This window comes from Coenobita brevimanus, chromosome 62, assembly GCF_032717465.1.
Source record: "Coenobita brevimanus isolate Jiangsu-jjx chromosome 62, ASM3271746v2, whole genome shotgun sequence".
Classification (NCBI taxonomy): domain Eukaryota; kingdom Metazoa; phylum Arthropoda; class Malacostraca; order Decapoda; family Coenobitidae; genus Coenobita; species Coenobita brevimanus.
Genome location: NC_137015.1, coordinates 35367452 through 35390317, shown reverse-complemented (window position 1 = coordinate 35390317; position 22866 = coordinate 35367452). Strand labels below are relative to the sequence as shown.

At 40.4% G+C, this 22866-nt stretch overlaps 1 protein-coding gene across 1 annotated transcript in view; it reads right to left on the bottom strand.

The window, feature by feature from the left end:
• Nucleotides 1–22866, bottom strand: part of Nf1 (neurofibromin 1) — a 509668-nt gene that overhangs the window by 189332 nt on the left and 297470 nt on the right. Inside the window, exons 44-49 of the mRNA XM_080275751.1 lie at nt 21422–21429; nt 21024–21254; nt 18784–18917; nt 17698–17838; nt 16444–16531; nt 13570–13709 (exon numbers count right to left, since the gene is read on the bottom strand). Of these exons, the coding sequence (XP_080131877.1) occupies nt 13570–13709; nt 16444–16531; nt 17698–17838; nt 18784–18917; nt 21024–21254; nt 21422–21429 (742 nt within the window). The remainder of the gene's footprint in view (nt 1–13569; nt 13710–16443; nt 16532–17697; nt 17839–18783; nt 18918–21023; nt 21255–21421; nt 21430–22866) is intronic.

Genomic DNA, 22866 nt, shown 5'->3' with positions numbered 1-22866 from the left:
TATAGCAAACTATTGGCTTTTCCGTCAAAGGTCTGGTACCACTTGGTTCGTTATATTGGGGGTATACTCTATTTCTCCTAATGTTTTCCATCACATCCACATCCACACCACAATGCTCCTTCACTTCCTCAATTGTCAGTCTGTCTCTGCATGTGATTCCATATGATCCTCTCCAATAACTCATTTCCATTGCTCTCACTCTTGACTTGTGTCCTAGTAACAAGGTCTAAGCTTCACTTCCATACATCAGAGTCAGAGTGGGGATCACAATGTTGACGTGCAGTAACTTTTTTACTTCCATGCTCACTTCTCAAATTCTTCTCACTGCTTTCAGTACACCAGAAACCTTTCTACCTTCTTGTACCCTTTCAAGCACTTATTGCTCTAAACTCCTATCATTACTCATCACACTAATGTACCCAAGTACTTAAAAGCCTTCACAATTTCCATTTCCTCACTGTTCAGCCTCACTGTGTATTAATCACACTACTCAGGTACTGAAATGAACTCACATTTTCCATTTCCACACTATCCAGTCTCACTGTGTATCCAGTGACTTCATTTCTCTCAAAGATCACAACTTTACTCTTCCCTACATTCACCTTTACCTTCAGTTTCTTACACACACTCCCAAACTCATTCACCAAGCCTTGAAGTCCCCCTTCTTCTTCACTTAACAATATAGTATCACCTGCAAACAAGAGAACAGGAAATTTCCAAATGCTGCCCTCTCTCATTAGGGCCACTCCAATATCCACTGTCCTACCTTGTATTTCCTTTATATCTCCATCCATATACAAACTGAACAAACATGGAGACAACACATTGATATCAATCCAACATTCAGACAGAGAAATTCACTCAGCCCACCATCCAAATACACTGCAGCCTTAATGCCTTCATACTATTCACAGCATTCAACAACTTTCCATTTCCTCCATATATTTTAATATTTTTCACATTCCTTGTCTATCCACTCTGTCATTTGCTATCTCCGAATCCATTAGGGCAGCATACAACTTCATTCCCTTCTCTTGAAATTTTCCACTAAACACATTAGGATGAATACCTGATCTATACAACCTATTCCCTTCCTGAAATCTCCCTGTTCTTCTCCAACCAATTCCTCTACTACAGTACTGTATTTACCTTACTCTGTCAATAAGTGTCCTACCATATACTTTTCAAATTATACTAAGAGAAAAGAATGCCCCTATTTTTATTTTATTCTTTTTATTTTTTTTTTAACCCCCTCAGGTACGATGATGCAAAACAAGTCAAAATGGTGTTAGGCTGAAGAGGAAGCGATGCTGCACTATGACGCACTTGTTAGTGTTGGTCTGATGGGATGCTGATTAGGCCAATTTGGACAAAAATATTCCCCCAAAATTAAGTTTTAGCATGAAGTGGATCAATCTTTGCTGCATCATAGGGGAGGGCATCTATTTCAAGGCCAGCACTCTCAAATAGTCAGCTATATCTTGGTTTTCGGTGGGTGGGGGGGTGCATGTGTGATTTTTGGCGATTTACTAAAAACCTATTGGTCGTCTCAAAATTCTGAAGACACGAAGTGAAAGCTCGTGAAATTCTGCATATAGAAATATGCTAAGCTCTTGCACAGTGTGGGAAAATATTGCGATAGGGTGTTAGGACGTTTTCTGCACTGTGGAAACACATTCTTCTCGCTGTATTTTGGTACTTTCACTGCACTTTTACTGATCAGTTTTGTGTGTTTTTATTAGCTTATCCACCCATTCATCCATCAGCCAATCCTACGTTGCCCCATGAGGAGCTTTGGAGCCCTGGGCTAAGCAAGTTGGTCCTGACATTTAAGATGAGAGTGACCAGCCTCACTCATCCCTGAGTGGCATTACATGACCAATTAACCCCAACCACCCCTTGGATATAAATCTTCACCGGCTCAATCCGACTGGAGTGCTGTAATTACCCATTAAACCACCAGGCGCCCAAATCTGGTTATATTGTTACCACCCAGTGTAGTAAATGGTTTCCTGGTGTATAGGAAACCATTTGGCCTGTCACTCAGTGTAAAGTCACCCACAGGCAGAAGTAAGAGGAAAGAATGAAGGAAAAAAAGACAGAAGAGGGAGTGTAAAGTCACCCGTAGGCAGAAGGAAGAGGAAAGAATGAAGGAAAGAAAGACAGAAGAGGATGAAAGGTTATCCTATAGTATAAACATCAGCAAAAATGATGGTATACAATTTATACAAATATAACCCATTTCTGGGGCAAATAAAATCCATGGGAATGTTTTCCTTTGTGTGTGAGTCCAGGCTGCCCATATGGCATTTTCTCTGATCATGCCACACAAACATAACTTTAGGTGTGCGAAGGGGTTAATAACAGAAAAGAGGAAAGAAAAACAAATTTAAAAAAAATCCATACACCAAATTACTGGTGTCCTTCATTCATATAGTCTGTAACAGTTGGACTTGAACAACCGTAGGTTGAAGTTTGGAGGGAAACAACTCTGGAGAAGCAAGTTCCATAGAGATGCAGTTTGGGGAATAAAAGATTTCTGACAGGAGGAAGTTCTGCAATATGGCAGTGTGGCATTCCAGTCATGAGTGCTATCTGATGCCAGTGAAGCACAGGGGAAGGCATGGATAGGTGGCACAATGGATGCAACTTTGTCTGAGCATTTGCCACCTCTGTGGTACAGTAGTAAAGTGTGCATTTTCGTACACTGAGAACGAGGGTTCACGCCCCGCCAGGGTAATAAACTTTAGGAGCGTTCTTCTGGCCACGTACTGCATTGGCAGACACAAGGGGTGCTGTAGTTGAACCAGTGTCGCTTACTATAAAGTATGCTTTCACCCAGTCAGCTCGCGCAGGCCAATTACACTTAGTTCACAGACTACACACACATCCAAAGCCACTCCAACACTACAATTACACTTACAAGCACTTCTCACCCTACATACAATCTCTACCAGACAGCCTAAGCCACTTGGTAGAGATACATTAGCTGTATCATCCCCACTTCGGTCGGGATAGGCCGGTCCTGCAGTGGACGCTCAAACGGCTGATAAGATGATGACATGAGATGAGAAATAATGCAACAGAAGCAAAATTCCTTGTCACTTGTAGGGGAGGTAGTTTATTTATAACAGCAGGAATATTAATAATTCCAATGGCTTTGTTCTGAATTTTGTCTAGATATTTTAGAGCAACCTCTCCACATCCATTCCACAAGGGTTAGCAATATTCCAGCTGACAGCACACATGACTCTTATAAACTATAGCAAACTGCTCGTCAGTGAAGAAGCTATGAACTCTGTACAATAATCCAAGTTTCTTTGAGGCAGCTTTAGCAAATGATCTGACATGAGAGGTCCTGGTGAGGGTACTGTTCAGTGAAACACCAAGAATTTCAATACAGGCAGTCCCCAACTTATGAAAATAATTGGTTCTTAAAGGTCTCTCGTAAGCCGTTCTTTCTTTTTTCTTTTTTTTTTAAGTCATTCTCTCATTCTTATACACTCTCTCTCTCTCTCTCCAACCCAACCCTAACCCTATAATTACTGAGGTCACAAAGTTCTTTCCCTCTACCCCACTGCCTTTCTACACCATACCTACTTCTGTGCTATCCTCTCTCTCTCCAACCCAACCCTAATCCCATAATTACTGAGGTCACAAAGTTCTTTCCCTCTATCCCATCTCCTCTATACTCCAGACTTATTTCTGTGCTATCCTCTCCCCCCTCTCTTTCTCTCTAAAGCCCATTATTGTCTCCACTCCACCACTTATCGTCTATCCTTCCCTGAACAGCAATTATCACCTCACCTCCTTGTCAGTGTCTTCACCTGACCCCATCTTTGCTATGACTGACCCCCCCCACACACACACACAAACACACACACACGCATGCATGGCAGGCACACACACACACACACACACACACACACACACACACACACACACACACACACACACACACACACACACACACACAAACACACACACATTTTTTTTGTATCTGCAGATTTTTTGTAAGTTGATCCTTCTTAAATAGCGGTCTGACTGTACTTTTGGAGATAGGAATATTAGCAGCACTGAAGGCAATATAGGAATCTGGTAATATCTTCCTATTAGTAAATTGTATATACAGTATTTGGTTTTACTAGCATTAAATGAGACAAGGTTATTTTTTCCACATGCAGTGATCCTAGATAAGTCTTGATTTATGGAGAATGCTGTACTAAGTTGTGAGTCAAAGATATTAAGCTTCGTGAATGGGTGTTTAAGTGTGAACGAATGTAAAGTACTAAGTCATCAGCATATGAATGGATGGAATTACGGGTGACAGATATATCTCTCACGGGCCAGTCCTTGATATCACTACCTATCTAAAGCTTGTTATCTGACGTTGCTATACAACGGGTGATGCAGCTTTATCTACCGAATTGTAACTCCTTTGTTTGGTGCTCTGAATGAATGAATATAGACAAATAATATGACCACCACTTTGGATTTCATTCTCCCTCCCCTCCCTCACTCCATCCCAGCACCAATGCTCATCCCCCCACCCACCTTCCCTTCTCTCTCTGGCCCCTCCCTCTAAGCTCCTCTTACTCCAAAGTGACTTGGCGAGCATAAAGGGGCCAGCCTGAGGCACGAGGTACAGGAGGATAGGTGATTATTTATGGCCACAACTGTACATTTACATAGTCTGAATAATTTAGCTAGTACAGAACCAAGTTCTGGGGAGCAATTTTTCAAAGCAACTGGAGGAATTCCATCTGGGCCAGGAGCTTTGTTTATTGGTAAATTGTCTGGGATGTATTTTACATATCTAGTCTGTATTTTAAGTGAAGCAATTTTGGGAGAGTCAAGTTCCAGTACTAGGATGTTTTGGCTGACTTCCTCTAATGTAGAATTTCTGGCAAATGTACCAACAAGGATATTCACTTTACCATGCAGGTCATTTGTAATGTTACCGTCTGTGATGACTTGTTAATGTTATTATTGAAAGAACTGAGAGTTGACCAGAATATTCTATTCTCATTAGGATTGCTTAGTAGTTTGGATGCTTGGTGGTGAAAAAAGATTGATATTGCAAGATTCATTACTGCTTTTGCACAGTTTCTAGCAATTTTAATCCATGGATTGCGAGCCACAGCTCAGGCTGGGTAGCATCGCGTTGCGAGCCACAGCTCAGGCTGTGCTGGCCACACATCACTGCTAACTACTCCACCCCTACTCAGACTTACACATGGCGCTACACAAAGACAGAGAGAGAGAGATTTTTTTCTTTTCACCAGATGATGCCCTGGATGTTCAGCTTCATGTTTATGATAAACAAAAACAAACAAACAAACAAAAATCATTTTTTCACCACTCCCCTATGTAAATTTACGCATGGCCCTACACAAAGACGGAGAGAGAGAGAGAGAGAGATTGTTTTTTTTCCATCAGATGGAGCCCTGGATGTTTATCTTTGAGTTTATAATTAAAAAAAAAAAAAAAAAAAAAAAATATATCCTTCATTTCTTGCACACCACAGGGTGGGATAAAAAAAAGTAATTGTGCAATCCACAGGTTAAACTGACTGAGTGATTCAGATGTTTTCATTTTAAGTAAGAGTTATACGCTAATGACTTTTGGGTTGTTGCTCCGGCACAACTGTTATCAAACCATTTTGGGGAGTCCAATCTTTTAGTGAACTGTTGACTTGGTATGAACATTTCCATATCAGCTTATATTAAGTCATTAATGTAGGACTGGGTAGAACTTATGTCACTAGAGGAGACGGACTGCCATGGAATGTCAGCAAGATAATTCTGAATCCATCCCAGTCTGCCCTATCAAACTGCCATCTGGTCACACTGACAGGTTCAGAATGGGGAAGTTTGGGGGAACCAACTAATGAGGCTCTGATGAGATTGTGGTTGGAGGATCCAAGTGTTGACAATACTTCTATCCTGTATTAATCCGGATTATATATCTGGAACAGATCCACGACGTAGGCATTACGATCAGGATTATCTGGAATTCTGTTTGGATGCTTTACCAACTGTGTGAGATTAAACAATTTTGCAAACAGCTCACACTCAAGACCAATATCATGAGTCCTGGCAGAATGCGATAACCATTCTACATTATGTACGTTAAGATCACCAAAAATGGTAATTTCAGTGGTAAGGGTAAGGTCAAATAGACTGGAGGCACTAGAGACCAAGGTCTCATCACCTATGGCGGTCACACAAGATCAGGCCAAGTCATTTGCGGATGCTGTTCATGGGTCTCTCGTGGGGGGAGGGAAGGATCTGCCTGGGCGCATGATTGAGATCAGTGCTCATGGCCAGAAAAAAGCCATTCATATTCAGCATGTACTGATTGTGAAACCAGAGAGTGGCGCTAGTGCCCTGACAAATCAGATGGGACCAGAAGACATCAGAGGCGTACTTAACTCGGTACCGGTTGACAGCTGCCTTAAGACCAAGGCTGGTGGGCTGGTAATGAAGTTTCCGTCAGCTGAGGCCAAGGGGGAAGCAACTGGGGTGCTGACTGATCATTTTGGCTCTGAGGGCACTTTTTGCATATCAGAGCCAAAGAAAATTCTGCCTAAAATGACCGTGACAGGCCTTTCCTTTTGCTTGGATGACTCTGACATCATCTCAAATATTCTGAGAAAAAACAATAAAATTAAGATGCTCGTTGATCGAGGTTGTACCCTCAACCTTCTCTTCACAAGGACAAGGAATGACACCAAAACTGCTGTCTTGAAGATGTCGCCAGAGGTGAGATCCTCCATTATAGAACAGGGCAATTACATCTATGTGGATCTTACAAGATGCCGCACTTTCGATAGATTCTGGGTTACACAGTGTCATCACTGCCAAGGCTTTGGTCATACATTTGAGAGATGTTCTAGGAAAAGTGATGAACCTAAATGTGTCTTTTGTGCTGGAGCCCATAAATCTAAGGACTGTAGTAACAGAAATTCTCCCAAATGCATCAACTGTTCCTCTTTAAGACATCAAGATGCTAATTCAAAGTCACAGATGGTTGCCCATTTTGCTTCAAGTAGAGAATGTCCAATTATGATTTCTCATAGGAATAGATTGGTTGAAAACATCAATTTTGACCATTCAAAAAACTGACTACGTCCCTCTTGAACCAGTTAAGGATGGGTCTTTTAAATATTCGTTCCATCCGTAATAAGATAGACTATATTAATGAAACCCTAAATCAGCATGAGCTTGACATATTGTGCTTGACTGAAACCTGGTTGTATGAGTCTGATATCGATATTATTCGTAATGCCTTGCCTAAGACACATTCTATTATTAGTATTCCCAGGCCTGCTGCTGACTATCCAGGAGGAGGCGTAGCACTCATCTACTCTGCAGCACTTGCAAACGTTTCTCTCATTGACTCAGACCTGACCCCATCATCATTTGAATTTATGGAAGTATCAATAAATTTCCATCAGAATACCATTAGAATTGCAATTGTCTATCGACCAGGTCATCCGGGCAGAGATCGAGGTTTTATGGAGGAGTTTGGGCAGTTTCTTGAAGAGTTTTCTCTTAAACCTGGAGGACTTCTTGTTTGTGGTGATTTCAATTATTGGGTTGACAGTCCAGAGTCAAAACCATTTTCTTCAGAATTCCTCGAGTTGATCACCCAGAACAATTTTTTCAATCATGTGAGTAATCCAACTCATGTCTCAGGACATGTCCTTGACTTGATCTTGTCCCCTGTTGGTTGCAGGCGCGTATCAGATGTGGAGGTTGACTCATTTGACCCCCTCATCTCTGATCATGCTCTGATCACTCTTAGTTTTGATGTCCCAAAATTCACTTCATATAAAAAGGTCATCAGGTTCAGAAATTACAACAATGTTGACCGCCAGTTGATGTGTTTTGAAATTGATCAACGTTTAAACTCCATCGATTCTTCAAGTCTTTCTTCTGGTGAATTGGTTGATATTTACAACAACGAGCTCAGGTCAATTTTTGACCATTATTGTCCTGAGGTAGTAAAAACAATCACTGTACGTGATAATTCTCCGTGGTATGGTCCATCCATTAATTCTTTGCGTAGACAACGTAGAAGGGCAGAACGTGAGTGGCGCTTGCAGCGGACCGAAGTAACTCGTTTGCGTTATGTTTTTGCAAGAGCAGTCGTTCACACTGTAAAAGCCCAAAAGGCTAGGTATTATCAAAATAAAGTTGATTCATGTGGTGGTGATCAAAAAAAAATTGTCTGCAGTTGTGAACAATTTGGTTGGTCGGAGGAATGTAATTGTTAAACCAACTTCTTTATCTGATGCCCAATTGGCTTCTGATTTTGCCTCATTTTTTACAAGTAAGATATCTCGCATAAGAAGTGATTTAGACAGCAGTTCTCCTAGTGAAGTGTACTCAGTTGACTTCCAGCCACGGTGCACCGGGGATCATTTGCTTTCAACATTTCATCCACTGGATGTAAACAAAGTCAAATGTTACATCAGAGAACTTAATAAAACATTTTGCTCACTCGATCCATGTAACATGTCACAACTGCCTGATGTGTATGAGCATGCTGCAGACTTTATCTGCAACATAATAAATAGATGCTTCTTAGAAAGTAATTTTGTGCGGTCTGAGAAACGTGCTTTGCTTAGGCCCCTAATTAAGAAACCTGGCCTTGATGTCGAGAGCATGACAAATTATCGTCCTGTCTCTAACCTGTCTTTTTTATCCAAGATTATTGAGCGGGCCATACTTGACCAACTCTTACCACTACTGGAACACAACAGAGTTGTTCCTGTTGTTCAATCAGCATACAGAAAATACCATTCGACTGAAACTGCACTAATAAGGATTCAGAGCGACTTGGTGGCAAACACTAAAAGTGGGATGTCCTCTCTCCTAGTGCTTTTGGATCTGTCTGCAGCTTTTGATACAGTAGATCATAAACTATTGTTGGATGATCTGTATTTTTATGGCGTTCGTGATAGTGCCCTTTTGCTCCTTAAGTCGTATCTGTCGGACAGATCTCAGAGAGTGGTTGTTGATTATGCTAGCTCTGATTCTGCTCCTCTTCTATTTGGAGTCCCTCAAGGATCAGTTTTGGGTCCAATTCTATTTACTATCTACACAAGTAGTTTATCGTCTTTACTTGATGCTCATGATGTGTCCTATCATTTTTATGCTGATGACACCCAGCTCTATGTTAAGATGTCAGATATCAACGATACTAAGATAAAGTTTGAATCTCTAATGTCTGATATTAAGATTTGGATGGCTAAGAGGAAACTTAAGCTGAATGATGGTAAAACTGAGATCATCATCATCAGAGGAAACAGAAGGGGTGATGACACTGACAATGCCCTGGCTTTGAACACTGGCGTGTCACAGCTGCATCCAGTCAGTTCTGTTCGAAATTTGGGTGTTTATTTTAATTCTAAGTTAAATTACAAAGAACACATTAATCAGGTTGTAAGAGGGTGTAACTTGCATATCAGAAATCTGTATTCTGTGAGAAGATTCCTGAATAGACAGTGCCTCCTAACATTGGTCCATGCAGTGGTCTTGTCTCGTGTTGATTACTGTAATTCACTGTGGGTTGGTCTTCCAAATAATATACTAACAAAAGTTCAGTCTGTGTTGAACAGGGCGGCACGGCTTATCTTTGGTCTCCCCCCGAGAACCTCAACTACCCCGTTTCTGATTGAGTTGCATTGGTTACCAGTAAAGGCTAGAACTGAATTTAAACTGTGTCTTATTACATTCAAGGTTCTTAAGTTTGGTGAACCGAAGTATCTTGCTGAATTGTTAAAACTCCCATCGACACGCCCGGGTGTGATGTTACGCAGTGAAGATGATTCCTTGCGTCTTGATGAGCCAGGAGCCATTCACCAGTCATCTTTCTCTGATCGTTCTTTTGCATATAGAGCCCCTAGATTATATAACAGATTGCCATTGTCCATAAGACAACTCTCTACTGTTGAATCCTTTAAGAGACAGCTGAAAGCCTTTCTTTTTTCAAAATGCTACGATCTGGAGAGAGGTATTATGACAGATGATTATAGGGTTTAATTTTTGCCACTTTCATGTATATATGATGTAGCTTGTATTATATACAAGAAATGTCACAATTCTTGTAAATGTAAAAATAACGAGCGCTAGTGAATTCCCAAAAGGAAGAACTGGCACTTTTGAGAAACAAAAGGCCAGATTATTATTATTATTATTATTATTATTAAGGTTTGCCAACTGTGTGGATATGGAGTCAAACACACTGGGTTCTGAAGAAGCATCGGGGGGGTGATAGGCTATACAGACAATTTGGTAATATTTAGATAATTTAGTTTATACAGTGAATAATCACAATCAGTTGAAGTGAAGTTCAAAACAGTGTCAACTGCAAATTCAGATTTCATATAACAACAGGTGCCACCCTTGTTATGGAAGTTTGTGAGGAGATGGTAACCAGAACAAAATGGGGATATTTCAGTGGAGGGAGAGATTTGGGACTCTGTGAAGAACAGGGCTTGAGGGGATACTGATTGAAGAAAAAAAGTTAAGTGAATTTAAATTGGTACAGGACCACAGATATTGGTGAGGTGTTGGGCTGAACCTGAGCTTTTCCGCTGACAAGCACAAACTGTGTTTGCAATAGTACTGTAGTTGTCAGCACAGTCGCTTCATAGTGACCGGGAAGACCCTATGCTGCCAGCCCTACCCTTCCAGTGGTGGCAAGCCGAGCTACCACTAAGTTTGCTGATGTTAATGCAGAGGCCATTGCTATGGGTGAAAGGAAATAGAAGGTGTGATATCTATGGTGCATGTAGTGTGGTGTAGACAGTTGAAGGTAGAGGTATTATGAGAGTATGCTGGCCTACTCTCTGTGTGTGAAAGGACTGAAAATGTTCAGTACAAACTTCTTTTTCCCCTTTTCCATTGTAGAGAGGAATAAATATAAATGACTTCCAATCCTCTACGACTCTACCTTCCTCCCAGACCAATCTGTACACCTTCCATACCCATTCTGCTACTATCCCTCCCCCGTGCTTCAGCACTTCACCACACTCCATCAATTCCTGGGGTTGTCCTCATTTTGACTTTCTTAACTGCTTCCACTACCTCCATCCTAATGATCTCTTCTTCCTTTCTCATCTCCCTCATTCCCCAGCAATTCCCCAGCCACTTACACTCACATTACTTTCATTCTCTACATTTTAACAGTTCCTTAAAGCATTCTCTCCATCTGCTCACTTTTTCTCTCTTCTCCACCAGACATCTACCATTTTTATATTTCACTCCCCTACTACTTTCTTTATCACGCTATCCTATTCTCTTAACCTCCTTCCAGAACAATTTTTTACATCCCCTCCACTTTACACTCAAATTCCTTCCAAATTCCTCATCCATCCTCTTCTACTATCTTCCTAATTTTTTTTCTTCTCTCCTCTTCTCTACATATAACTCTCTCCTTCATCTCTCTATATCTCCGCTTCCCTTCCACTCATTATATGCATTCTTCTTTTGCATCATAGCTTGCCTCACCTCTTCATTCCACCATGCTGTTCCTTGTACCTCCTTTCATCTTCTCTTCACCCCACACAACACCTCACATGCTGCAAAGATTTCTTCCGTGAATAACTTGCATGCACCTTCTACCTCCCCCAGCTGCTCCAAATTATATTTACCCAATTGCTCCTTCACTTCTCTCTTATATTCTGCCATTTTTCATCCTTCTGCAACTTTTTTACCCTCTTTGTATGGACTGCTTCCTCCTGCCCTTTTCACCTTCTATTCATCCAACACATTTGTATTTCGACTCCGAACGGTTCTAAGTGGTGGTCAGAGAGTCCACATCCCCAAACTTTGTATGCTCTTGCATCCAGCAAATATCTTCTCATTCTCTCATCCACACACACAAATAATCACTGCTTTCCATTCATCCAGCTCATCACCCGCCTTTCTCATCATTCATCATGTATACCTGTGGATCATTTTGTGCCTAAAGAGGGTATTGGCTATCACCAATCCCCTCCCCACACAAATGTCCACCAGAACACTGCCATTTCTATACACATCTGCAGGGACATCCCACTCATGAACTATTCCATCCACCTTCATGTTCCTTACTTTCCATTCTTATTTCCAATCAAAAACACTCTCTCATCCTTCTCAAACTTTTCCATGCATGCTTTCACATTAGCCCAGAACTCATCTTTCACTCTGCTTGCACAGTCTTCTGCTGACACATATATACACAATCACCCATGACTGTATTCCTAATTTCGACCTTATCCACACAATCCTTGAACCAACTGATCCATACTCTCTTATGTTCTCCTTCCATCTCTTGCATACAACAATACATACACTCTCCTTTCCCCTCTCATTTTCCCCTATTCCTGCACATATACCTATGTATACTTGTTCTATGACAATTTACTTATGATATACCAAAAATTGAGAAACTGTAACAAAACCTCAAGTAAACATCACTTACTTCTGAACATTCTGGTGTGCACAAATACAATCATATGCACATTTACACACTGTCTGTCTCAAAATCACACATACTTGCAAATACACTTCAATACAACCAACCTCTTACATCACAATCCACACACATGGGAAGCTCTCTCATAAGACTTCAGAAATGGAGAGACAGAATGGGGCGCAAAGGTTTGAGATTAAATACGGATAAAACAAGTGATGATTTCTTGGGCTGGTGGCAACACTGTCAATGCCGAGGGAGTGTGGCCATGTCTGGTTTGCCATGAAGGTGTGGGAAGTAGCTCCATCTTGTGCAGTGTCTGTGATATGTAGGTGCATAAGCAATGTAGTGGTATTAGAGGTAGGCTGTAAAACAATGCTGATTTTGTGTGTGCAGTGTGTCGGGGAGAACAGGTGAAGACTGTCAGGGCATGAAAGGACTGATCTTGCTGGAGAGCTTCTTGAGTGTGTAGAGGAGTTTTGTTTGGGGGACATGTTATATGCTGGAGGTGGGGCTGGGGTGAGGAGTGGCTGGAGGAAGTTCAGGGAGCTGTTGCCTCTCCAAATTTTACAAGGGCTCTCCCTCCATACTAAGGGATCTTTGTATGCTGCATGTGTTAGGAGTGTAATGCTGCAAGTAGTGAGACCTGGGGAGTAAAGGAAGAAGATATTTGTAGGTTCAAACATAAAGAAATGACTACGATTAGATGAATGAGGCATGGCTCCTTGAATCTGAGGACTGGAGGAGCTAGGATTGCAGCTGAAGAGATGAGAGGAAGTATGAGACTTGAATATATTGATGTTGTGATAAGGAGGGGTAGACTGAGATGACTTGGGCATCTTGAGAGGATGGAGGATGAAAACTGGGTGCACAGGTGATAAGTGTGAACAATGAGGGTAGGGTTGAGGGAAGCAGACAAAAAAAGACCTGGGACAAGGTCATAGAGTGTGACTTCAGGGATACAGAACTGAATAGGGAGTCTGCCAGAGATCATGCAGCATGGAGGGCTGCCATTATGTGACCAAGGCCTTGGCATGCTGAAGGGTTTAAAAATTATACACACAATATGGGACCTATACCCTCTCTCTCAAAGCCTCTCACCTCAAACTTATCACGTTTATGAGGCTTTGCAACAATGGAAAGCAGAGTGAGGAGGACACGAGAGGTGCGGGAGACCGTAGTTGGTGTAGGGTGCCTCAGACCCTTCAGGAGGTGGCCCACTAAAGCAAAATGGAAGTTGCCTGTACAGGGGAAAAAAAAGAAGTTAGTATGGAGTATGGGAGTGACAAAGAATGTACTTTCATGGCTTAACCCCTTTAACTCTATAATATCATTTATAATTTATTGTACTCTTACTGTACTCAGTAAATTCTCCTCAGCAGAGGATAGTCGTCTCAATGGAAGAATTAGATACAACCTTCATTAACCTTTTCTCTGCTATGGGGCTCTCCAGAGTTAGAAAAAAAAATATATATATATATATATATAGTAATAGCAAGAATGTTCTACAAAAAGAAGTCACATTCAAGGGGCAAATTGCAAAATTAGTATTCTCTCGCTTTTTATCTCAGTAACAATTACCACGACAAGGGAGAGAAACTGCACTGATGACATTAAAAAAAAATATTAATATACTCTACTATGATATATGAGGGGGGGAGAGAGAGAGAGAGAGAGAGAGAGAGAGAGAGAGAGAGAACTGGTAAGAAACAGGTGTAAAGGAGTCTGACCCAAAATCAGAGTCCAAAATTTTGGTAAAGGGAAGGAAGGGCTTGGCACAAACACAGGAGAGGTATTAAATGAAGATCTTCTTTAAATATACATCCCAAGATGTGGAGTCCCACATTTCTACATCAGCCAAAGGGAATGGACTTAGTGGTCCCAGACTTCTGCGTTTTAGTTGCATTTTATGAAATTATGTGGGTAATAAGGTTTCTCCTTATTCTCTAAAGACATTCATCATCATCATTGCCAGACGCCATGTATCCCAAACGGGGTGGCCAAGGGCTTAGAGTTAATTGTTTTACAGGGAGGGACACTAATCCTCCACCAACCCCACCTGACACATAGGGAGAACGTTATATATATATATATATATACTGTTTAATATATATATATATATATATATATATATATATACCGTATAATATATATATATATATATATATATATATATATATACCGTATAATATATATACAAATATATATATATATATATATATATATATACCGTATAATATATATACATATATACCGTATAATATATATACATATATATATATATATATATATATATATATATATATACCAAAAATATATACTGTATACATATACAGGTATATATATACCGTACAATATATATATATATATATATCCATCCATCCATCCATCATCCAATCCTACACCGCCCCAAGAGGAGCACAGGAGCCCGGAGCTAGGCAGCTGGTCCCAACATCCAAGATGAGAGCAACCAGCCCCACTCATCCCTGAGTGGCACCACACGAGCAATCAACCCCAACCACCCCCTGGATACAAACGTGCACCAGCTCAATCTGACTGGAGCGCAACAATCACCCACCAAACCACCAGGCGCCAAAACTTGGTTATATGGCTACCACCCAGCACAGCAAATGGCTTCCTAGTGAACAGGAAACCACTTGGCCCGCCACCCACTGTAGAGCCACCCACAGGCAGAAGGAAAAGGAAAGAATGAAGGAAAGAAAGACAGAAGAGGGAGACATTAATAGTGCAAAATAACTTGCATTTTCTACATGAAAGTTGTCTGGAAACTGTAATAATGAGGGATATCCTACAACACCACGATATTTTATAAGACTCTTGTGAACTGACAGCAGTACCTAATGGCAAATCTTAAATTAACTAACAGCCATGGATAAGGGAAACAAATTACTGGTACAGTATTTGAAAACTTACCATCAATTTATTAACTCCCCTCAGCAGGAATGGGAACAGTTAACAGACAGTTCAATGCTTCTCTCTCTCATGTGTAAGGAACCAAGCTAAGGTACTGCAGGTCCAGCACTTTATATTTAACCCTATGGTGTTTATGGATGCGGTGCAAATTTCATGCACTCGTTACCATTTGATGCAGGATGCGTCTGTGCACATTTCAACCACTCGTTACCATTCAATGATGGCTGCGTCAGACGAAATGGCCCCCGTTTTTTTGGTTATGGAACGATTTCTGGGCATGAATAAAGCACTACAGGTACTTGTGTTCTCGTGTTAAGCGTCAGATAATTTCCTTTTGCGTTCCAAAAAATTGGCCCTAATTGACCTACAGTAATTCTCTATACACCAAAATGTAGCCAAATAAATACTTTGTAACTTTTTTTCAGTAACATTTACCATAAAAATTATATTTCTATGAAAAAAAAAAAAAAAGTAAAAAAATATATACAGTATACTATATTAAGGAATAATTTACATTTGGCTGATCTTTGTTACAACACCATAAGCAAGTGCAGTACATTTATTCCGGATTACAATGAAAAAAAATTACGGTTATCGAAGCATAAATAAGGGTGTTAAGATAAACTGTTTATGAACTACCGAGTGCGCAGGAACAGTGCCGTAATGGGGGGGTGGGGGGGTCTCTCAGTGTGTGGCCTTGGGCACCGAGGCCCACCTTCCAAGTACTCACTCGCAGTAGGATACAGCCGGCGTCAAATGATAACGAGAGGGTTGAGGGTAGCTACATGGGTATGAGTATACAACCAGTCTGCTTCATTTGGTGGCATTCAATGTTCACAAGGCTTTGACACTCTTGGTTTTGAAACTATAAACATGAAAGGGCATGCATTTCCAATGAAGCACCGTACTAGGCCATAAAACTAGCTTAATAACTATAACTGAATTTATGAAAAAAGGATGAATAAATAAATAAATAAACACCACAGTCTCTACAGAAACCTAACATTTTATTATAGTTCTACTGGGCAGGAGAAGACATACCCTTGAAGCTGAGTCCCACGGAATGATCGAGCTGCTTGAAGAACCACTCTAAGGATTCCCGTGTTGACATCATCACCTGCTCCAGTGTCTGGGGGTAAGAGAGGAAGAAAACATTTCAGATTAAATTCTCATCAGGTAAAGAGACTCCCTGGCACTTCTTCCTACCCAGTTTATATGTACTATGTGATACATCAATAACTGTTCTCAGTGATATTTATGTATAATAAAATTATGTTGATACTAAAATTATAAGAGCAGCATATAAGGGAACAGTGTATTAAGGCACAGAATGCTGACAAAATTATGGCCCAAACACTGAATTTAAAGTGAAGGAACTGTATTCTATGCTTTGTGGTATTTATCTGAAGACAAGCAACACAGAACCACAGGTACAACATAAAAGCTACTGTCTGTCCCAAGGAAAATATAGAAACACCTTTCTAGACACTATTTTTTGCTACCAATTCCACACAAATTCTGAAGAAGACAAAACTGCCAACAGTAGTGAAGTCTCATTACTATCAGTAAAACTAATTTGCCAGTTTACCCAAATTTACAGTATAGTAGCAGGTTTTTGAAAAAAGAGATTTTGGAATACATTTCCAACATATAAAGAGGATTTCCGGTACAGTTCAAATAATATACCTCGATGTGCTCTATTTGCGAGATCGGAGGAAAATATACTTCTTTTTAAATCTTACTCTAGCTAATGCCAAACACTTGTACTGAGCTTCATTGCTTTACCAGGCTTAAAGTATTAAAAGAAAAAATTCAAATACATGGGTATTAAAAAAAACAAATGATAAAACTGACTGACTGTCGGATACATGTATGTGAAGCTACAGAACACGGTGAATGTTTCTGGCATATCAGATAGAGCCAGGATTCTGGGGGCATGAATGGTGAGTGAATGGAAGCATAGCCCACTGGACTGGGCAAATTTGGGCTGTCTGGACACTGCTACTCCTCACCCTGCCCTAAGGTGGGAAGGGAGGTCCAGATGATGATGATGATGAACAAAAGTGTTTAATCTTTTCATTGCATTAGTTTAACAAACATACCCGGTATTTTCCTCAACAGAAAAATCCTCAGACATCAAAGTGCTAACAATAATATGGTAACAATAACAACCAACCCCTTAGACCCCTATGGAGATGAAGGAAACAGACAGACAGACAGACAGATGGACATAAGATAGTCGATACAGATACGTAAATGCTGTTGCATTGTAAAGTTGCGATGTGCAGCACTTACATTATTATCGAAGGAACCCTGAGAGTCAAGTGTGTGGAGGTTCTGTTCAAGCAGTGCCAGACCTGAGGCATACAATGCCACTTCATCCAGCTGCAGCACAGACACTGCCACCCAGAACAGGGCCTGGTGGATTGCTGACTCCTGCAGGTATGACAGAACTGGTGTGAGTAAGAAACAAAAAAGACAAGACAGACACTTGTAATGATAATGATGTGGCAGAGGCAGTGAGAATGATGAGGATGAAGATGATTATGATGATAATGACTGACCAAGGCTGATGATGCTATGACAGTCATGATTATTTATCACATGCCAAATACCTAATCTCAGAATTTACTAATGATTACAGTAATGCACCAGTTTCTACCAATCTAAGACTCCCTCCTTTACTTCTATGTTCAATCAATGTTTCCTTCTCAAAATCTTCTGTATTGTATATCTAAACCCCCTTGACACATTCATGTTGATCGCATCTATGGTAAAGAAATCTAGCTCCTATCTGTCTAGCCTATATATTCATTTATTTGTTAAACTACGTAACCAATAAATGTGCACCTGTATAGTAGCTCACCTTACTTGTAAATCATGACCTGTGTTTTATACTGTACACATCTCACTCCTTTAGTCCAAAATTCAACCAAACAACAGTATCCAAACACATGCTGGAAACTGTTAGAGAAAGAAATCTATCATTTATCACCCAATTCTTTTTTATCCTATCAGATGGAGAGGGACTGGGTGCAAGGCTAAGTAGCTCATATGAGGCTTGTTACCATGTTAAGGCTGTCATGCTGAGATCACTTTATTTCCATACTAACAGACCAAACCTGAATTACTCCTTTAACCACTATTCTTGCATATTAATTTGGCTCAAAATTGTCATCTTTCATTCTGAAAGCCAAGTTGTAATAACATGTTAACAATAAATTATGGCGCTGATCATGAAGTGCTATGGAAAACTGTAGACACATAGTACAGCCTTTGACATTAAGCTACACAAATCTGAAACATGCGGTAAAAGGACAAAAATCTAGGCCAAGTTGAGGTGAATGACTTTACTGTCACAGCTAAAAATCAGTACCATACCGGTCTGAGGAGTGGCTGTAATCTGGTGAGGCACATGATGATGGAGTCAATGAGTGTGATGTCAGAGAAGCTCTCCAGCGCCTTCACAAGAATCCTTAGCAGCTGTTTGATGTCCTGGTCTGTGATACTCTTACCTGATATAAAAGTCATTACCATCAGCATGAGCATCATAACCCTCTTTCCCAATTACAATGAGTGAAAAGGATCATGAAACACAAAAAAAGGAATGTAGAAAATAGGAAGACTAACAACAATGCTCAGTGAAAATGGTTCACAAATCCACTCACTCATCATTCAAGCCTTCAAACTTTTAGGTTCCATCACACAAACTGCACTTCTTCTGTGGGATACAGCCATGCCTTAGCTTTCATGGCTTTAGTCAATGAACTGAAGAAAAATTCTCACTTTATGATGAACTCATTTTTGATACTGTTGCTTCTTTAAGTATGAATTAAGTTAATAATATTATTACAATGCATTAATGATACCATGCTCCATCCAGCAATACAAATAGGCAATTAACTACTTCCAGACCATGACAATACAACAGTACTGAATTTTGTACATATTACTTCCTGGGGAAAAAAAAAAAAAGGCACGTGAAGTACTTCGTAAAATGTCGTGGTGGTGGTGTTGTTATTGCTATTTATCCTGGGACTCATGGCTCATCAGACTTGAACCTAACAGCTACAGAGACACTGTGTTGTTATGAGGTCTGTCCAAAAAGAAACCAAACTTTTTCAATAGCACACCAACTAGCCAGCATATTGTGATTGCAACAGTAGTGCTGTGTAGTGCTGACAGCTTTAGTCTAACACAAGCCACATCACACTACAACATTTAGTCATAGAAGTACATGCACTTGAGTGAACGTGTGTATTGTGCACTTAGTGATTTTTCTTCTACCTCCTCTCATCCGAAATCGGCAACCTTTCAGGTTGGATTTCAACTTGGGGGAGAGGAGGAGAGTCTGCAGAGGCCAAATCTGGAAAGTGAAGCGGTTGGGGGACAATATTCTTCTCATACTTCGCCAAAATCTTATGGATAAGGAATGACACATAAGCTGGTGCAGTCATGACACAGTATCCTGGTCTTATTTGTCCATGCCTCAGCCTCTTCCTTTGCACAGCCTCCCTCAAGTGCTTCATGGTGTCCATGTAAAATTCTTTATTGACTGTCTGGCCACGTGGAACAAAATCATGATGAACGATGCCCTTCCAATAAAAGGACAATTAACATCACCCTCACATTTGAGTGAATATGATGTCCTTTTTTTTTTTTCCTCCTTGTGGTGATGGTGTTCCAACCCACTGCAACAACACTTCCCCCCCCTCCTCCATTGAAACTGTGCACCCACATTTCATCACCTGTTATGACATTTTTCGGGAATTGACATCAGCATTCAAACAATCAAACATTTCCTCACTGACTGTGATGAGTTTCTCTTATTGGTCATCTGTCAGGCCATATGGCACAAATTCTGCGGCAAAATGATGCATCTTCAGTTTTTCAGTCAAAATCGAGTGGCATCAAATTTTAACAAATGTCTACTTCTTTGGAAACTTCATGGTCAGTCACGCAATGATATTTACTGATCACAGCACACACTTTCTCAACGTGATCTTCGTCTCGATGAGGAAGGCTGTCCATATCTAAGATCACCTTTGGTGATTGTTCTTCCCAATTTGAACCACTGGAACCACTTGTGACACTGTGTACAGCTCAACACATCATCCCCATAAGCCTGTTGCAACATCTGAGAAGACTTCATAAAAGTTTTTCCTAATCTGAAACAGAATTCATGTACACACATTGCTCTTCAAGATACTTCATTGTTCAAATTTGCAACAAATCACCATGTGAACTAAACACACATTCACTCAAGTGCATGTACCTTGATGACTAAGTGACGTGTTGTGATGCTAAAGCTCAATGTTGTCACTACACAGCTCTCCGGTCACAATCACATTATGCCGGCTAGTTGATGCGCTCTTTAAAAGTTCGGTTTCTTTTTGGACAGACCTCATATTTTAGCCAGGTGCTTTAATAAATCTTTTTTTGCAGCTACACTGGTGATGTCTGAGTTGTGAATGAGGTGCATGGGCCAAGTATATTTTGGTGCAAGGGGCAGAACTAAATTTCATCTCCTGTTGCATACAGTAAGACTAATACAAGTTGACATCCTGTGTTCTGTTCAGATGCACCACATGAGAGGGACTAAGAATTCACTGCACACTTACTGATGCAGCCAAAAACAATAAGGGCTCTGGGCTGTAGGGCAGGGTTGTACTGGAATGCAAAGCTCTTGGCCAGCCCAGTCCAGGTCTGAAGCCAGTTGCAGTCTGGGATGTCCCTCATACATGCCTCCATCATCTCCAGGAGTGCATCTGTGATGGTCTCCAGGGATGTTAATAAAAGCTTCTCCTTGTCATTTACCGCATATGAGTGACTACGGTCTGTTCCAAACCTGCGTAGAGGGGAAGGGATTATCAAGGACACAATAACTGAAGAGGTATCGTTTTCATTTCAACTTAGAATCAAATTGTTTAAAAAGAGTGGGCAGGATTCAGAAGTAGGAAAAAGGAAATGATGGGATAGAAGCTATGACTAGTATAAAAAAAAATAAAAAATAAAAAATAAATAAATCTGGGTTAGCGATAGTACTGCTGATGATTTTTTGCAGGCTGTAAATTACCTACTTGTCAACAATAGCTGCAAATGATTATGAAAAAGAATTCAAAGATGTTCATAAGAGTTATTCAGAGTCAGAGTTTTAGCTTGGACTTAAACTGTACACTAGAAGCTGAATATCCTGACAAAACGTAATAGCTATGTGGTTAGCTACCAGGCTTTTTACCAGGGCTGAAGCCATTGCCCTGAACATGTGCTTTTCTATAATGTAGGCATAGAGCAGTGCAGTGGCAGCAGTCTGCTGTTATTTTCCACTACAAATAGTCCTCAACGTACAACCAATTTGCACTTAGGATGAAGACCCCACAAAGCCTTCACAAGTACTTCTGAGATGAAACTGATGGCAGCCGTTGTCGTAAGCAGGACGCAGCAACATTCTGACGCTTGTTCACTGAACAAACTGAATGCGTTGCCAACAGTATGAATAATAGTACTGAATATCAAATTTATAATACTTTACAACTATAACAAAGAGCTATGTTTCTGATATATGAATGTACTGTTTATTGTTATATGTTTCAGTTTACAGTTTCTCCTTACTGCATAAATACATATACAGTATAACACTGTATGATAGATTGCTACCAAGGATGCACTTCTTCCATCTTGAACCCAAACCTAAAGCCTGTTTTCTTTTTGTGATACTAAGGAATGTGTGGGGCCTGAGTGTGATGTGCAGTTTATTGCTAGTCATGGCTGGTTTATGTGGTTTAAAAACAGTTTTTCCTTCCATAACGTCAAGGCGAGTGGGGAGGTTGCTGCTGCTGACGTGAAGGTAGCTGAGGCATTCGTGGAGGAATTTTTTTTATTATTTTGTTTTCACTGTTGTTCCATGGTTATTTAAATACTGTTCTGTATTTTGAGTAACATTTATGTGCAGTATTAATACATATTGTTTTTATAAGTGTTTGAACATATATGTGACTTCGTAATATGTCCCGTATATCTGACGACAGTACCGCATTGTTCTGTATATGCATTTTTCGACTTACAACCAAATTGACTTAGAGCAGACTCATCAGAATATAACTCTGTCATAAGTTGAGGATTATCTGGACTTAAAACCAATACTACCTTAAATTTGATGCAAATATCCCTTCTGATGATAGCTGTCACTGGGTATTAACAAGTGTTTAACCCCATCCTTACCAGAAATGTGTTTTGATATCCCCACGTCTGTAACTTGCAAACACCCGTGAGACACCGGAATGTGACCGTGGTTTGCTGGTACATCCCCAATTGAATGGCAGCATATGGGCCTCAAGGTAGCACGGTAAGGCTGCTTCTGAGGACCTCATGATGGCAACAGCATTATGTTTTGATAAAGACTGCGATGAAGTTCTGGGAAATTCTGATGCCATAAGGTACATCATAACCGAGTTGCTCTTGCAC